Raw genomic sequence first — 17,971 nt, 5'->3', positions numbered from 1 at the left:
AGAATTGTTGGAATGTGTTGCAACAAGCAGGTTAATAAATAAAGACAGAATATTTCAAAGCCTGCTTCAGTAATCCCCTCTAGCCCTTGGAGCTCACCGTCCAGAATTCCTTTTATATACTTAACCTCCCTGCCCTCTTAGCTCTTTGTAAAGATGCCCCACCGTCTCTGGGCTAAAGCTTGGATGAGTCCTTTTGATTATATTCCAGTGGTTGCTGATGTCTGCACTCCCAGGGCGCCTCTGCAAAAAAGGCAGGCAAACACTACAAACTCCTGCAGCATAAACACGCTGGTGTTCAGCCTGAAGGAGACTGCAGTCAGGCACCAGGTAAACCGGACCACAGTCAGAGATCTCCACCAGCAAGAGAGCACTACAAGCTGCCACAGCATTATGCTATCTGGGCACCAGGTTGTCCATCTGCGCTCGGATTGACAAGGAAAGGGAAAACTGCAAAGGAAGCAGGCCACCAAGCATCCTTCCCAGTGTGGCACTGAAATTTAGAACTGCTGGAGAATCCTGAAGCAGTTTCATCAGGACTTCTAATATCCAGTGAGGAGTTTTTAAACAAATAGGCAAGTCTTCGGCAAGTTCCTTAATCTCCTTTGTAAAGTGGGCGTGTATTCGTTAGGGTAACACCAGCTGCTGTAAGAGAAGTTTATTTCTCCCCTGCAAGCGACCCCTGTGGATGCTCCTGGGTAGGCAAGGCAGGGCTGTGCTCTGCACAGTTCTTCAGGGAACTATGAACAGTTCCCTGAAGAACTGCACAGTTGGTGCGAGGGGTTGGTGTGTGTGCTGTCTAACATGCAGGCTTCCAAGATCCCCTGGGCTTTGGCATCCATTCAGGAACAGGAAAGAGTGATATCCATGGGAGGTTTTTAAGGGTCAGGCCTGGAAAGGGTGCCATTCCATTCTGTGGCCACACCTATCTATGTGCAAGGGAGGCTGGGAAATGTGTTTCACCTGTGCCCAGAGGAAATAAGGACAAGGATTTGGTTAACAGAGAGCCAGTCTCTGCCACAAGAAATCACATGTAGACCAGCACTGTAAAAAGAGGTGAGACCAGAGTGGGCCGAGCTGGAGTATTCATAGGTACAAGCGCTGAGGTGATGGTAGAGCCAACTGACTTAGGGCTAAGGGGTCTGAGTTAAGGACAGACAAGGAGTCACCAGTGACTAGTCATGTGACTAGTTCTGGCCAATAGGCAGAAGCAACGTGTATCACTTCTGGACTGAGCTTTTAATTGCCAGTGTAGGCTGTCTCGAGGGCTCCCTTCCCTCTGCCAATGAACAGCAAAGAGTGTTCCAGTGAGGACTGGCTCCATCAGCCTGGGCCCTGGAGAAAGAATACAGAATGGATCCTACAGGTACCCACGCAACATCTTGTTTTAAGTCACTGGTATTTTTGAAGTTGTATATTACTGCAGCATAACCTAGATTATTCTGACTGATAGAGAAACATATTTGTATCTACAAACGAATCAACAAAAAGGCATTCTTGACCATTTTAGATCATCAGCCCCAAGAACAAAGGGAGCATGCTTTTGAGAACATAATTTGTACATTATTGCTGCCATGCAACCAAAAGAAGTGCTTGATGGGCCTTGGATTATTTTAAATACTGATAACATCAACTTTCAACAGAGCCCCAGACATACTCTCTACCTTAAAAGATCATTAGTCCCAATTTAGAGAAAGTTTAAAGTTACGAAATGCTAAAGAGAGATGTTGAGGACATGTAATCAGAAGTAAAAGAAAAATGAAAATGGGAGAGCTTTGGAGGGAATCATGGGCAGCTGTTAGAAGCATTTTTATGTAGGGGTCAAATCCTGTTGCTTGTCTGTCCTCTGGGATCTCTAGAACTGACCTCCTGCACTGTTGGTTGCCTTATGGGCCCTCCTAGTGCTCTGGTCTGTGGACCAGCCCTGTAATGTTCACCTAACTTGTGCAATTCTGTCTCAGATCTCACTCATATCGTCCCACACTGCAGATAACTTGACATTAAAATGCAGTGAGGGGGGCTTCCCTGGTGGCGCAGTGGTTGAGAGTCTGCCTGCCAATGCAGGGAACACGGGTTCGAGCCCTGGTCTGGGAAGATCCCACATGCCGCGGAGCAACTAGGCCTGTGAGCCACAACTACTGAGCCTGCGCGTCTGGAGCCTGTGCTCCGCAACAAGAGAGGCCGCGACAGTGAGAGTCCCGCGCACCGCGATGAAGAGTGGCCCCCGCTTGCCACAACTAGAGAAAGCCCTCGCACAGAAACGAAGACCCAACGCAGCCATAAATAAATAATTAATTAATTAAAAACTTAAAAAAAAAAAAAAAAAAAAAAAAGCAGTGAGGGGAGTTCCCTGGTGGCCCAGTGGTTAAGAATCTGCCTGCCAATGCAGGGGACGCGGGTTCGATCCCTGGACCAGGAAGATACCACATGCCACGGAGCAACTAAGTCCGTGCTCCACAACTACTGAGCCTGTGCTCTAGAGTCCGCGAGCCACAACTACTGAGCCCGTGTGCTGCAATTACTGAAGCCCATGCACCTAGAGCCCAAGCTCCGCAACGAGAAGCCACCACAATGAGAAGCCCGTGCACTGCCACAAAGAGTAGCCCCCGCTCGCCGCAATCAGAGAAAGCCCACACGCAGGAACGAAGACCCAACGCAGCCAAAAATAAATAAATTTATATTTTTAAAAATGCAATGAGTTAGGGAACATGACTTTTTAATATGTTCCCCTAGAGTAAGTGATCAAACAGGATACTCTAGTTCTGCTCACTTTAGCATAACAGGAAGCACCAATGTTCCCAACCAGCTGGTTGAGCTTCCTTAACTATTGCTCAACAAGTTGACTATAAACTCCTTAGATACAAGAGCTATATTTTATTCATCTGTGAATAGCATGGCAATTAGCGAAGAGACTGTTTTGGATTCAGCCAGATTCTGGCTTGAATATTGATTCCATCATTTAATAACTGTGTAATCTTGGACACTTAACCCCTGTAATCCTGTTTCATCGTCTGTAAAACGGGGATAATAGTGCCTGACTCCATTGACTTGTTGTGGAAATTAAATGTGACACTTCTTTGTAAAGCTCCTGGTGCAGCTCAAAAGTCTTTGTTGAGAGCTTGGAGGAACGGTGGCTTCCATCCAGCCAAGAGTATGATCTCAGAAGAGACTGTGTGTTAGTCTCTATCAAATTTAAAGGAAAATTCCTTTGCCAGAGGCTGCAAATGCCATCATGTTGAGGTTGAATAGATAATGTTTACCTCAAAGGAAGAGATTAGTTTCCATTTTATCTGCACTGTTTGAATTTTTATATGGATTAAAAATACAAGAAATTAAAAATAAACACAGCTTTTTAGAGGGGAAAAAATGTTGGGCTGGCAGGGGTGCTGGCTTATTTGCTGGCTCTTTTAGCTCTTTCAGTGATAGCAAGAGCAACAAACAGAACATACTAATAATTGTCTATATTAATACAAAACACTAATAATTATCCATATTAATAAGGCAGCCCCATTCCCATATGGACCTGGGGGTAGAAACAAAGTACAATAATCCTTTAGAGTTGCACCAAATCTTCGCAAGACTTTAAACTAGCTTCCACGTACAGACGGTTCCGACTTCCCATGGTTCCACTTACAATTTTTGGACTTTGCCATGGTGTGAAAGTGATACCCACCTGGAATTTTTATCTTTTCCGGTCTAGCGTTACTCTCCCGTGATGCTGAGCAGGGGAGCAAGTCCCAGCTCCCAGACAGCACAGGGTAAACAACCGATACACTTGCAACCATTCTGTTTTTCACTTTCAGTACAGTGTTCAATAAATTACATGAGATACTCAACACTGTCATAAAATAGGCTTTGTGTTAGATGATTCTGCCCAATTGTAGACCAATGTAAGTGTTCTGAGCAGGTTTAAGGTAGGCTGGGTTAAGCTGTGATGTAGGGTAGGTTAGCTGTGTTAAATAAATTTTCAACTTAGATGGGTTTATCAGGACGTAACCCCATCGTTAAGCGGAGGAAGACCTGTTATTATGGTTGTCTCCCTTAAGTCTTTTGCGTGGTTTCCACCCCTCCCAGGCAATTCCACCCCAGGCAATTGTAGGGAGGGGAGAAACTGAGGCGGGGTTGGGGGAGACTGTGGGCCCGGCTGCAGCGCCTACACCGCGGGCCTCCTGCTGCTCTCAACCCCGGGACGCGGGCCGTTACGGCGGTTTCGGTGCGGAGGCCGGAGCGCTCAGGCCGCCGCCAGGAGGTGCCGCCGCCAGGAGGTCCCACCGGCCGGGAGCTCCGCGGAGACCAGGCCGAGGGGGCGGGCCCGAAGCCTCGGCCTCGCCTCCGCCCGCGCCGCGCTGCGCCCGCCGCTTCCCAGCCGCTTGCTCCGGGCGGCCTCTCGGGGCCCGGAGCTCTGACCGGGGAGCGCCGCCAGCATGCTGCAGAAGCGGGAGAAGGTGCTGCTCCTGAGGACCTTCCAGGGCCGGACGCTGCGGATCGTGCGGGAGCATTACCTGCGGCCCAGCGTGCCCTGCAACAGCCCGCTCTGCCCGCAGCCCGCCGTCTGCCGCAACGGTCAGGGCACGGAGTGGAGGCTGGGGAGGGTGGGCAGACGAGGACCGGCGGGAGCGGGGCGGCCTGGGCGGGATCGCCGGGGGGCCGAGACCGGGCGGGCGTCAGGACGGCGGGGCCGGGGTAGAGCGGCGGCGCCGGGGTAGAGCGTCGGCCGTGAGGCGGAAGGGCGCGTCTCAGAGGCGGAGCGCGAGGCCGTGGTGGCGCCGAGTCCGAGGCCCCCGGGCCTCCGCCGGCCTCCAGGCATCACCTCCAGCCCGGCTGCAGGTCGGGCGCGAAGGGCCGGAGGCTTCCGAGCCGCAGAGAGCTGGGCCACGGCTCCGCTGTCGCTCTACACCGACTTCCGACTGCTCTGCCCGGGTAAACGGAAGGGCCGAGAGGCAGGCGCTCCCGCAGCGCAGAGGCCAGCGTTTGGGGCTTTCCGAGGGGCCTGTGGGCGCTGGAGCGTCCTGCCCCCAGGCTCGCCGCGGTAAAATCCGGAGGACCCGAGCTGTGGGCCCTGCAGTGCGAGCCGGGCGCACGGAGCTGACGCTCTGCCGCTCCTCGTTGTACATTTCTTTGCTTTGCTCCCTGCCAGCACCGAGGCCTCAGACATTTATCCGGTGGAGAGCCCTCTTGACTGTAGGATTTGTGGATCATCTGGGCCCTCATTGTACAGGAAGGTCATGAGGAAATTGGATTTGGGTCGGCTGCCCACTACACCTTCCTCCACTTGATTTCTAGGCTGCTGGGGTGGCCGACTTAACGATGGAGGTTACTGGTTCTCTTCCCTATGGTGGGAGAGGAGCGTGGTGGTCCTTTTCAGCGAATATTTGGGATCCTCAGCTTACGGTTAAGGTGAACATTTCAATTACAGCTTGACTAACCAGCTCCGAGACGCAGGCTAGGTGGAAATGCCACCACCGCCCCTGCTTGCACTGAGCATCTTTTTAGTCAATTCAGTCTTTTTGGCCCTTGGAGACTTTTGAACACGTTCACAAGCTTGAGACACAACTGACTTGAAACGGCTGGGCTTAAACAAGTGGTTAACGTGTGTATTTGGGGAGCCCTATTGGAATGTGAGTGTAGGTCAATGGGTTAACAATATATAGTTAAGTTGTGCTGAAGATTTGCTTGTTTTTGTGGTTTTTTTAAAATCCGTCATCTTCTACACTACTGGCAACACCATAAACCACGTTGAGCTTTTATTATCACAGCTTCAGAAAAATGAAGGTGCTGAATTTACCTGAACGTTGGGTCTCTACCAAAGTAGATTTATCTTGTCTTTTAAAAACTTCACAGTGTAGTTAAGATTGGAAGTTGTCCTGCACACTGGGGCACCGTGACATTGAAATCATATTAAACTAAGTTTGCAAACGTTGTCTAATCTCTTCTGTTTTGAATTATGCTTCAGATGGGAAACTCTTGTCTAGTGACGTGACTCATTACATGATCCCAGATTGGAAAGTCGTTCAAGATTACCTCGAGATCCTTGAGTTTCCTGAATTGAAGGGAATGATTTTCATGCAAACGGCTTGTCAAGCTGTGCAGCATCAGAGAGGCCGGAGGTATCTGTTTTGCATTATTTATTTATTTATGGTGCGGATTTTTTTTTCCCCCCCCTTAGAAAAGGTTCCTTGTTGGAGAGAAAGGGGAGGAATTCATTATTTTCGTTGGAAAGGACTTTTGGAGCTAATTTGGCATTCTCTTTGCCAGTGAGGAATGCAGTAACATTATTTTATATTTCTGCTTCAACACCTGGCCAAAAGATCTGACTGTAGATCAATAAACTGCAGTGTCCCAGGATGTGGGTATTTAAGATTCTTGGCTTTTGGTTTGCATTTTTATAGTAGCAGAGCTATTGCCTATATCATGTTGAAGACTGCATGTTATTTAATCTTCTTATTTATAGATATATTGTTTCAGAAACTTACATTTTTTCCCCTTGGGAAAAAGAAAGTATTTTAAAATTTGAGGCTCCTTTATTGTGGAGGCAAATTGTACTTGTGGTGATTTATTCAATGAAACCAGAATTAACTTGTTTTATTTTTAGATTACTAGTATAACCACCAACCATAGGAATTATATTTGCTAAACAAAGAATTTCTGATTGAAATCAGTCTAAAATGCTTGCCTTGTACCTAAATGAAGAACAGTTGTTCACCTTTTAAACAAATACTCTATAAATAGTTTTGCTTCCTTTACATTGGGAAAAGATTTGTGATTTGAACTTGAAGACTGTATGGAAACAGCATATTAGAATTATATACCCAACCTCTTAACAGCACAAGTTAAGCAGAAATTATGTGTTTATTCTTTTTCAAATGTTGTGGTTTCTTCAGACCTTGGTAGTGAAAGATGAAGTGTGTTTATTTGTATATGAAAATGATAAGTTGTCCTTATTATATGCTCAGTTCAAAAAAATATGCATTAACTAGGTTGTGTGCAGGTTTTTCAGATAGAATATTTTTATATGAGCTTGAAGTTGATCTCGTTCAGACACAAAGATATAGATGTTTATACACATCCAGGTTTAAATGCTGCTCCAGGTGTCGTATTTCAATTTCTGCTACTAAAATCAATTTGTTGTTATCATGTGGGTTGCTAACACACTGCTGAGCCTTTTCAACTTTTGTTTTCTAAAATATTTTTAATATTAAGGATTGTTTTAAAAACCAATTCCTGGGACATTCAAAAGCAAAGAATTGGAATTTAAATGTCTTTTTTCCTGAACATTTCAAAAGTAGTTAACTTGATGAAAAACGATTGGTTTTCCATTGCTTTACCGTGTCTCTGTATGCACTAAATGTGAAGACAAAAGCTGAGGAGTTATGGAACAGGCCCACAGGATAATACTCTGGTTTTGCCATTGGTGAGCACTTTTTGAGTTCCTAGTTTCAGGCCTTCTGGAGTACAAAAAGAAGTCTTGTTCCCTCTCTCAACAAACTTGTTGTCTTGTTGGGATTAAATGCAAGAAGCAAGAAGGTAATTATGGGGGCTTCCCTGGTGGCGCAGTAGTTGAGAATCTGCCTGCTAATGCAGGGGACACGGATTCGAGCCCTGGTCTGGGAAGATTCCACATGCTGCGGAGCAACTAGGCCCGTGAGCCACAACTACTGAGCCTGCGCGTCTGGAGCCTGTGCTCCGCAACAAGAGAGGCCGTGATAGTGAGAGGCCCGCGCACTGCGATGAAGAGTGGCCCCCACTTGCCGCAACTAGAGAAAGCCCTAGCACAGAAACGAAGACCCAACATAGCAATCAATCGATCAATCAATAAATCTTAAAAAAAAAAAAAAAGAAGGTAATTATGACATCCTTGGGCACATGTAAGATAATTTAATGTGGACTATGCAAAGTGCAGAAGTAAACATGGGGTGTGGGGATTTAAAAAGCCCTCCAAAGGAAATAGGTTTGAGACTGGTCTTAATGCAGGGAAATGAACATGATTGATGAAGAGGAACAAGAGGCAGGAAAAGGAATCAGCAAGTTTGGGACTTTGTGCTTTCTTTACCTGTTAAGCGACCAGCAGGTATATTCAGGTTGAAACAGCTAAAGGACCACAATTACCTAAGCCCTGGAAAGTGTCATATATTAAAAGCTAACTTTAAAGTTGATGATAGTCATTCAATATGTAAGATCCAGGAGATTTGCTTGATTAATTTGGCCTTCATAAGTGTTATGCATAAGTCATTTGAGTTTTTGATTTAACCAAAGGTGGCCTAGCAGAGGCTCTCTAGTGCTTTGCTTCATTTAATGTTGGAAAACATTTTGTTTTTCAGTTCTTCCTGAGAGATTTTTGAGATGCTGGTAAATAATTCATTCTATTTTATATGCTTTTAGGAATATTATTGCTTAGGAAAGGTTTGTCAGGTGAAAATACCTAGTCTGGTCTAGTGTCTGGTAGAAGGATGCCTTGCTTTCTCCTTTTGACCTCCTCCTGAATGCCTTCTGTATAGCTTGAATCTCAGTTTCTTAGTACATAACATAAGACTGGAATCAAAATATTATAGTTGGAGAGGATCTAAGAGGTCAACATGATCCCCGTCCTACATCAGTGTTACTCAACATGAGTAAAGTAGTCGACTTTGTTTCTAAAAGAAAAAAATTCTCATGGATACCCAGTGTTAATTTAAATTAATTTATTGTATTGTTACTTAAATATGTTTCAACATAAATCTAGGCATAAATCCTCATACCTAAGTACTTAATGCAACCCTAAACCCAAATCAGACCTTCAAACTAAACAAGGCTACAAATGAATATTAATTTAATGTGACCAATGACATTATTTTACTGACATGAAATCACCAGAGTTGGGTTTTTTTATTTTATTTTTTTTTAAAGAAGAGAAAGGTAATTTTAAATTTATTTATTTATTTATTTATTTATTTATTTATTTTTGGCTGTGTTGGATCTTCGTTTCTGTGCGAGGGCTTTCTCTAGTTGCGGCGAGCGGGGGCCACTCTTCATCGCAGTGCGCGGGCCTCTCACTATCGTGGCCTCTCTGGTGGCCGAGCACAGGCTCCAGACGTGCAGGCTCAGTAGTTGTGGCTCACGGGCCCAGTTGCTCCACGGCATGTGGGATCTTCCCAGACCAGGGCTCGAACCCGTGTCCCCTGCATTGGCAGGCGGACTCTCAACCACTGCACCACCAGGGAAGCCCCAGAGTTGGGTTTAATACTAGAAAGACACAGCCTCTATGGCTACAGGCATAAGCTCTATATTTAATATGATTTTGTACTTTGATTTCAATAATATCAATGCAGAAAAATACCTGTCCTCATAAGTATATTGTAGAAAACAGTATGAAAAATGTCAAGTTTTTGATCAGGATAATCACACGTTCTGCTATCTAACAATCCTCAAGTGCTTATTTACTGAGGGCTCATGTGATATCCCTGTAAGGCTGACCTGTCCACTGCCTTCAATCATGTGTTCAGGTGTTCATCTCTGTATCTACAAATATTTATTGAGAGGCTCTACGTGCCAGAAACTGTGCTAGCACTGAGAATACAGTGGTGAGCAAAAGCAGACACGCTCTTGAGGGGGAGACAGGCAGTAATCGATAACCAGAGAAACAGATGGAGAAGTGAGCTGTGACAGGCACGCTGAGGGAGGGGTGCTGGGCTCAGGAGAGCCCAGACTAGGCAGGGAGGAAAGGCTTTCCTGAGTGAGATGCCTGTGCTGAGCTCTAAGGGATGAGTGTGAGGAAACCAGACAAAGAAAGGAGTAAAGCTTTCCAGGCGAGGAAACTGCTGTGCAAGGCCATGGGGTGAGAGAACGTCGAGAATGAGGGAGGAGAGAGCCCTGGATTGGACTAAGGTAGGCCCCCGTGGGCCTCAGGGATGTGGTGAAGCGTTTTAAGTAGGGGGGATAACATGATCAGATTCCTGTTTTTAAAGGATTACTGGCTAGTGGAGAAGAGGCTTGGAGAAAAGAAGATGAGGCACTTGCTTTAGTTCACATGGGAGATGTTGGTAGCTTAGAGATGGAGAGAGAAATAGACATTTCTAAAAGCTGTTTAGTAGGTAAGATCCGTAGAACTTCCTAAGTATATAACAAAGCGAGTTGAAAATATGTCCACACAAAAACTTGTGCGTGAATGTTTGTTCATAACAGCTCTATTCGTAATAGCCAAAAATGGAAACAACCCAAATGTCCATCAACTGATAATGGTGACACAAAATGTGGTTTAACCATACAATGAAATATTATTCAGCCATAACAAGGAATGAAGTACTGATACATGCTACAACATGGATGAACCTTGAAATTATTATGCTAAGTGAAAGAATCCAGCCCCCAACACACACACACAAAAATCATATATTGTATGATTCTGTGTATATGAAATGCCCAGAATAGGTAAATCCAAGAGACAGAAAGTAGGTTAGTGGTTGCCAGGGGCTAAGGGTCAGAGGGAATGGGGAATGACTGCTTAATGGGTATAAGTTTCTTTTGGGGGCTGACAAAAGTGGAGTTAGATAGTGGTGATGGTTGCGTAATGCTGTGACTACACTAAAAACCATTGAATTCTACATCTTAAAAGGGTGAATTTTATGGTATGTGAATCATATCTCAATAAAGCTTTTTTTTGTTGTTAATGTTTATTTATTTATTTATATTGGCTGCTCGGGGTCTTAGTTGGGGCATGCCTGCGGGATCTAGTTCCCCGACCAGGGATCAAACCCGGGCCCCCTGCATTGGGAGCACAGAGTCTTACCCACTGGACCACCAGGGAAGTCCCACTGTTTTGGGTTTTTTTTTAATCTATAGGACTTAGTAATGGATTTAGATAAGTGAGTTAAGGGAGAAGGTGGTGTCAAGAATGACACTAAGGTTTCTGGCTTATGTAACTGGATAAAGAGGGGGAACACTGGAGAAGGTCGGGGGTGGGAGGTCGTGAGTTTGAGGTGTCTTGAGGCTTCCAAGAGGGCAGACACTGACACCAAATGGCATTGCAGCCTGAAGCCTGGTCCAAAATATACTCCATTAAAAATGTTTTAAGAATATCACGTAATATAAATGGAAATAGAAACTTTTGAAATTCTTGGAGAAAACTCAAGGACCTCTGAATTTAAGTCTAGGAGACCCTACCTGGGTTCTGCAAAAACTGAAGAAATGCAACATTGAGTACAGGACTCACTTCCTTGTACCTCTCGCCACTGGTTGTGGGACACCCACTTCTAAGCCCCAGAGAGTGTAGTAAGCAGGGGGAAGGGATGTTGCATCTGAAGGTAGGATCACCATTGAATAAAAATAGTAAAAAAAAAAAAAAAGAAAAGAAATCAATCTAGAGAAGGTAAGTTTTGCTGTCCCCCTAAGAAATTGTCTGAAATGTTTAGATAATGGAGATTTTGAAAACACTTTAGCCAGACCAGGGAAACTAGGGTTTTTCTGTAAGCCTGGAATTTTTAAAACTTCAGATAATTTTATTGTACTTGACTATCTGGAACTGTTATCCTGTCACTCAGGCCAGACTTGTTCAAGGCACCATGATGTTCTTTGCTGGCTCCATGCAGAATACTCATATATCTAATTCCATCATATGCACCACCAACCCTAACTAGCAAAAAATACGACTGTGTTGTATGGATGCACTATTAAATTATAACCGTAAGCCCACATGCCTACAAGAAAACCCGACTGTCACACTCAGAGTGATTCACTGTTTCCTGCTTTCCCCATTAATATTCTTGTGCCATTTGTTCATTTGTTTTATCCGGCTGATAGGTAGCTGACAAATGGAAGCACACACTAAAAGTCTAAGGAAAATATGTGGGAGTGAAACTTAAAATTGAGAAAATTCTTTTTGTTAAGTGATATATTTTTCTAAACATTGGCAAGGATTGTCATTACTTTCGTTTGGTGGTGAAGCCCCCCAGTCTGGCTTGTGGAGCATCAGTATTTGGAGAGGACAGGATTCAAGAAGCCCCAGGTTTAAAGTACAGGTTGCTGACCAATGCAGTGATGTATGTGAAGCCTAGCAAAAGAGTAACTGGGCTCTGAAAATGTCAGAGTTTGTCCCAGGACATTTTTGTCTCGTATTTGGATCACTGTTGTCAGAAAGGGTTGTGAGTTCATGGATTCATTTGGAAAACAGTTATTGAGCGACTGCCGTGGGTTAAGTACTAGAGATACAAGGAGGAAGCCTACTGTCTACTTTCTTGAGCTTTCTGTCCCCTCTCTCTCCTCCTTTGGGCCCTTTGTCTACCTAACTCTTACCCATCCTTCAGGTCTGTTGCCTCCTCCTGTCCTGGGTGCCTTCCTCGTCCCTCCCATGTTGCTGTCACACTGTGCACTTTTCCTTTCATGGCACTCATCCCACTGAAATGGGTAGTTCTATTTTTTTGTTTGTCTTATTGTGTTATGATGATTAGTATAGCTATTTTTTTTAATTGTGGTAAAATATACATAACATAAAATGTACCATTTTAACCATATCTAAGTGTACAATTTGATGGCATTGAGTACATTGACACTGTTGTGCAACCCATCTCCAGAACTTTTTTCATCTTCCCAAACTGAAACTCTGCACCCATTAAACACTCATTCCCCATTTCCCCCTCCCCCAGACCCCTGGCAACTCCTGTCCTACTTTCTATCTCCAGGTATTTAGCTACTCAAAGAAACTCCTATGAGTGGACTCATACAATACTTGTCCTTTTGCGACTGACTGGCTTATTTCACTCAGCATAATGTCTTCAGCATTCATCCGTGTTGAGGATATGTCAGAACCTCCCTTTTAAGGCTGAATAATATTCCACGGTATGTATATACCACATTTTGTTGATCCATCCATCCCCCGACGGACACTTGGACTGCTTCCACCTTTTAGCTAATATGAATAATGTTGCTCTGAACATGGGTGTACAAATATCTCTTTGAGACCCTCCTTTCGGTTCTTCGGGGTCTACACCCAGAAGTGGATTGCTGGATCATATGGTAGTTCTAGTTTTGACTGTTTCTGAGGAATGCGTGGTTGTGTTGCGTTCACCATGAGCAGGACCACGCAGACGAAGGGCCGCATCGGGAATGTCTAGGTGTGTCCCCTGAGGGCACTCAGTGGAGCACAGGGGAGGAAGTAAACAAATACCTGCACTGGGTTCAGGTGCTTTATTAGGGGTGTGGATAAAGGCAGCAAAAACTGGAAAAGATCAGGAAAAATAGGCAATATTTTTTCAGTGTTTTCTCTGAAATAATGAATTTCAGATGTTTATAAAGCTTCTTCTAGAATCTTTTATTGCTTAACCAAAAAAGTGCTCATTTAAAAAAATTCATGCATGACAGAAATGCGTAAAGCAGAAAGTGAAAGTCCTTGCCTTACCCTCCTGCAGGGACGATCCTGTTAGCACGGTGATGGAGACTCTTGTATGCATATTCTAAGAGGTTTTGAAAAATGATTTTAAGTGTATCTTTGTGCAAGTGGGAAAATTACAAATTTAATGTGTTCTAGGCATTTCTGCGGGTGGGGAGGCAGCTTTTATTTACACAAGTGGAATTCTATCAAGGAAAGCTGCCATTCACAGAAATGAAACTGAATCTCTTTGTTTATTAGGACATTTTGTAAGTTGTAGTTAACTTGATGATTCTTTTTAAGGTGGCTCAAAATTAGAATTACTAAGAAAGTAAAATCAGTGTTTCTTGTTTTCTGATGAAGTGTTGAGACGACGCAGATATTGGTAGTTAGCATTTATTTAGAGAGGATAAGTTAGAGAGTTCTGCCTTTGCTTTAATGAAAAGACTCATTTTTAAAAATCCGTGGCGGCAGGCTGGAGGTGGGAATGGAAGGGCACAAATGTTATTATGTTAAATGCCAGTTATCTACCTTGGATAATTTATATGTTAATTTAACATCTGGTTTAATATCAATCCATTTTAAAATAAACAATTGACTTCCTTTAAGATATTTGTGAATATTATGTATTTCACATTATCTAGACAATTGAAAAGCACCTTCTTAGAAACTGACCCATATGAGACTTCATGTTTTATTTTCTTTGGCTAAGATTATTGGAAAGATCTCCTGATGGGTTCTGAAAAACCTAGGGGCAGGACAGGAATAAAGATGCAGACATAGAGAATGGACTTGAGGACACGGGGACGGGGAAGGGTAAGCTGGGACGAAGTGAGAGAGTGGCATGGACTTATATACACTACCAAATGTAAAATAGATAGCTAGTGGGAAGCAACCGCATAGCACAGGGAGATCAGCTCCGTGCTTTGTGACCACCTAGAGGGGTGGGATAGGGAGGGTGGGAGGGAGACGCAAGAGGGAGGAGATATGGGGTTAGATGTATATGTATAGCTGATTCACTTTGTTATAAAGCAGAAACTAACACACCATTGAAAAGCAATTATACTCCATTAAAGATGTTAAAAAAAAAAAATTGAACATCCCTCTTCCATTGTACAAGGGATTAGAAAAATTGTATGTCCTAGTTTGATAGAGCTACCTGTTCACACTGTGTGTTAAATATAATTATTTTAAAACATAAAAAATAAAAAAAATCTCCTGATGGGGAAAAACCTTAAAACTTTCTGTTAGTTGCCTGATAGATGAAGCTAGCCTTCATTCATATAAACGATGTGGCTGCATCAATAAAGTTCACAGATAAATTCCCAAACTTACCTTACATGTTCTTTTCTAGGGCTGCCAGCAAAAAAGTAAAACATATTAATGTCTAATACCATTTACAGAACAAAGTGAGTTACAAAAATAAAGCACTAAACTCTGCTTGCCTCCATGTCCTTTGTGAACCTTTGACGAAGGGGCTGTGTGGGGCAGGGTTGTATAATTACATAATAAATAGCCAGAAAGGGAGAGGGGAGTAGAGGAGTTTAACTGATCCACAAACTAATTAATGAGGCCCTGCTCCAGCACATTGTAGCAGGCAAAATGGAGAAACAGCAGCCCAAGAGTGCAGCACACATTAAGGCCAATGTAAATAAGTGTTTCTCAGGTTTTAAACAATCAATCTTTCGCTCTAAAATACCTCATCTTTTCTGAACCTTAGCAAGAGGTGGCAGGAGATGAGTACCTGCTAGGTTAGATTTACTTTTCTCCTCTGTGTCACAGACAGTATAACAAATTGCGAAATCTCCTGAAGGATGCGCGTCATGATTGTGTTCTCTTCGCTAATGAATTCCAGCAGTCCTGCTATCTCCCTCGGGAAAGAGGGGAGTCCATGGAGAAGTGGCAGAGCAGGTATGGCCCTGAATAGCTGGGTTTTCACACAATCATCTTCTTTAATTTCTTTATCATTGGTTATTTGGGAGTTGATCTGAATAGTATGGCGGAACAAACCAACAATGTTTCTGGAACCGTGGTTAATACTGAAATGCTTAATGTGTCAATATTCTAGATATGTCATTTGAATACATATATTTTAGAAATTGTAATTAAGGAGCTATAGGTGCCCAGAGTAAGTTTGCCCCAGACCTCTAAAGGCTAGTAGGATCATTCATTCCAGTGATCCAAAAGTCATACATAGCTTTAATGCTGTGTGAGTGCGTGCGCACGTGCGTGTGTGTGTGTGTGTGTGTGTGTGTGTGTGTGTGTGTTTGAGAGAGAGAGAGAAAGAGAGCGGCAGGGACACGTCCTACTTTTAAGCTAAAATCATCTCACTTTTTCTGGTATAGGTTGCTTTAATATCCCAACCAGTCTTATTAAACTGAAACTGGTAGGTTAATTCTAGTAAAGCGGTTTTAGGAAGTGTGGTGTCCTAATTGAGATCCACCTAAAAGCAGAACCTGAAACAAGGATTTTGGAGGTGAGTTGTTTATGTGAGAAACAATTCCCAGAAGCAGGAGTGGGGAAGTGGGGAGAGTGACACAGAGAAGGAGGGAAAGCAGTAAAGGATGTATTACTGCTGAGGGAAACTGAGGCTCAGTCCTCTGGGAACCTCTAAGAGGCCATGTAGAGTGTGCCTCAGAAGTCACCTCCAAGGGTGGAGGCGAGGGCATTTAGTTAGTTACCCGTTTAGCTGAGGGCCATTCCCCAGGGGTGTTAACTCCAGTCAGTGGGCCATTGATGAGGGATGAAACTGCCACCCAGATGCAGCTAATGTCAGAGGTGGGCTTAGGGTACAGGTGCTAGGCACCCATAGCCTCTGCTTCAGTCTTCTGTAGAAGGCAGAAGAGACCTTAAGCTTTAAAATAGCTTATCCATATGAAACATTTACACCATCTTCTTCCTTATAATTCTTTATCTGTATAGCCATTAAATATTTAAATTCTCTAAAGCAAAATAAGCACCGATATATACTGAGTCCTTAATAGAACCCAAGTTCCCACCAGCAAGGGAAAGCAAATCTTTCCCTAGATTGGGTCATATGTGAGTACTCACACTTACTAACTACACAGCTTTGCACACAGTCAGTACTCAGTGAATTTTTTTTTTAATTCTAGAACTAAAGGAACCTTACATAGCATCTTAATTTGCAGAAAGGGAAACATGCCTACAGAAATTGACTCTCTGAGTTGATCCACTTCATTGGACACATGATCCTTTTTAGAATACATGTCCCCAGACCTAGACTCCATTTTCCAATTCAGATTCTTTTCAGGAAGATTTTCAGACATTTCATATTGGTGGTGCCATATTGGATTTTGTCTTTATTGGATTATGATCTTCAGCTACTTGCAGCCTAGTTTTTCTCTTAGCCAAAGACTTGTTTCTTCATCTTTTAAGCCTCTCACAATTTAGCTTATCATCCCTGTGGTGCTGTATGGCTCGTCCCTCCAATTAAAATGTGTTAAAAGGTGGCAGAGCCTCACGGTTGCTAGGCCATATCAAGAAATGAAAGAGGTTTCTGTGGTGGTTGGATGTCTTAGAGAAGAAGAGATGTCAAGCACTTTCTGATTCGTCTTTGTATCCCCCAGTGTACCCAACCCAGGGCATGTTTATAATGGGTGCTCAGGAAGTATTTGTTGAATGAATGAATGAATGATTGTCTATATAAACCAAAGGATAAAAGATTAAAAGCCAGGTGTGAAGTTCTGAACAAGAGCTTGGGTTTGCCTGCCTCAGGAGGGCTCACGTGCCTCTTGCTTTCTAGGAGCATCTACAATGCAGCCACTTGGTACTATCACCACTGCCAAGACAGGATGCCAATCGTTATGGTGACAGAAGATGAAGAGGCAATTCAGCAGTATGGAAGTGAAACGGAAGGAGTGTTTGTGATTTCCTTCAAGGTATTTCCAGCTGGTGTGTCTATATAAGTATGTGTGTGTGCGTGAGTGTGTGTGTCTGCGTGTGTTCATTTCCAAAGTAGTGCCCATGAGGCTCTAGATGGCTTTGGCAGTACAGAAAAGGGAAAATAAAGAATGAAGGAAGACTTTAAGAAGTTCCATGTCTTCATCACTCTCCAACAATTAATCTTGAGTTTGCCAAGTTTGGGCAAGCTCCCTGTGACTGAAAGGCCTCCAGTATCCAAGACTGCAGCCCAGTAAACTCCGGTTCATAGTAAACTCATGTTTATAGTTATAATAATAATACTAGTAGTAATGATGATGAGGATAGGTTGAATCTGATAAAACTGCCAATATTCTGTTGTTTTTGACTTACAAAATGGCTATTCTACATGGTTCCACCTAAGAATAATACCCAGCGTTGATCTATGCCAGGCACTGTTCTGAGTGTATTATTTCATTTAATTCTTGCAACAACCCTATGAGGCAGGTGTTATAATCCCCATTTTATTGGTGAGGAAGCTAAAGCACAGAAAAGCTAAGCAACTTGCCCAGAGTCACAGGGAGAAAGTGCTGGAAGTGGATTAGAGCCCAGGCAGTCTGACTCCAGCACTCTGAACCACCATGCTGCCTCCCAGACTGTCTTTCTGAATACACACAAGACATAGGTTTTGTTTTTTAACATCTTTATTGGAGCATAATTGCTCTACAATGGTGTGTTAGTTTCTGCTTTATAACAAAG

The 17,971-nt window shown here is 43.5% G+C and overlaps 1 protein-coding gene and 1 long non-coding RNA gene across 5 annotated transcripts in view; one reads left to right on the top strand and one right to left on the bottom strand.

Moving 5' to 3' along the window:
- LOC133084094 (uncharacterized) overlaps positions 1–4,682 on the bottom strand; it is a 34,810-nt gene extending 30,128 nt beyond the window's left edge. Inside the window, exon 1 of the long non-coding RNA XR_009699374.1 lies at positions 4,500–4,682. This is a non-coding gene — a long non-coding RNA (uncharacterized LOC133084094). The remainder of the gene's footprint in view (positions 1–4,499) is intronic.
- Positions 4,288–17,971, top strand: part of DIS3L (DIS3 like exosome 3'-5' exoribonuclease) — a 34,614-nt gene continuing 20,930 nt past the window's right edge. Inside the window, exons 1-4 of one of the 4 annotated variants that reach the window (XM_061180162.1) lie at positions 4,288–4,560; positions 5,951–6,104; positions 15,116–15,244; positions 17,097–17,232. In XM_061180162.1, the coding sequence (XP_061036145.1) occupies positions 4,422–4,560; positions 5,951–6,104; positions 15,116–15,244; positions 17,097–17,232 (558 nt within the window). In that variant the 5' untranslated portion in view covers positions 4,288–4,421. Of the gene's footprint in view, positions 4,561–4,762; positions 4,918–5,950; positions 6,105–15,115; positions 15,245–17,096; positions 17,233–17,971 lie in introns of those variants that run through there. The other 3 variants (XM_061180160.1, XM_061180158.1, XM_061180161.1) reach the window with 3 other exon arrangements.

Source organism: Eubalaena glacialis, chromosome 2 (assembly GCF_028564815.1).
Source record: "Eubalaena glacialis isolate mEubGla1 chromosome 2, mEubGla1.1.hap2.+ XY, whole genome shotgun sequence".
Lineage (NCBI taxonomy): Eukaryota > Metazoa > Chordata > Mammalia > Artiodactyla > Balaenidae > Eubalaena > Eubalaena glacialis.
The sequence above is the reverse complement of the archived record's forward strand: the minus strand, read 5'-3'. Positions and strand labels throughout refer to the sequence as shown.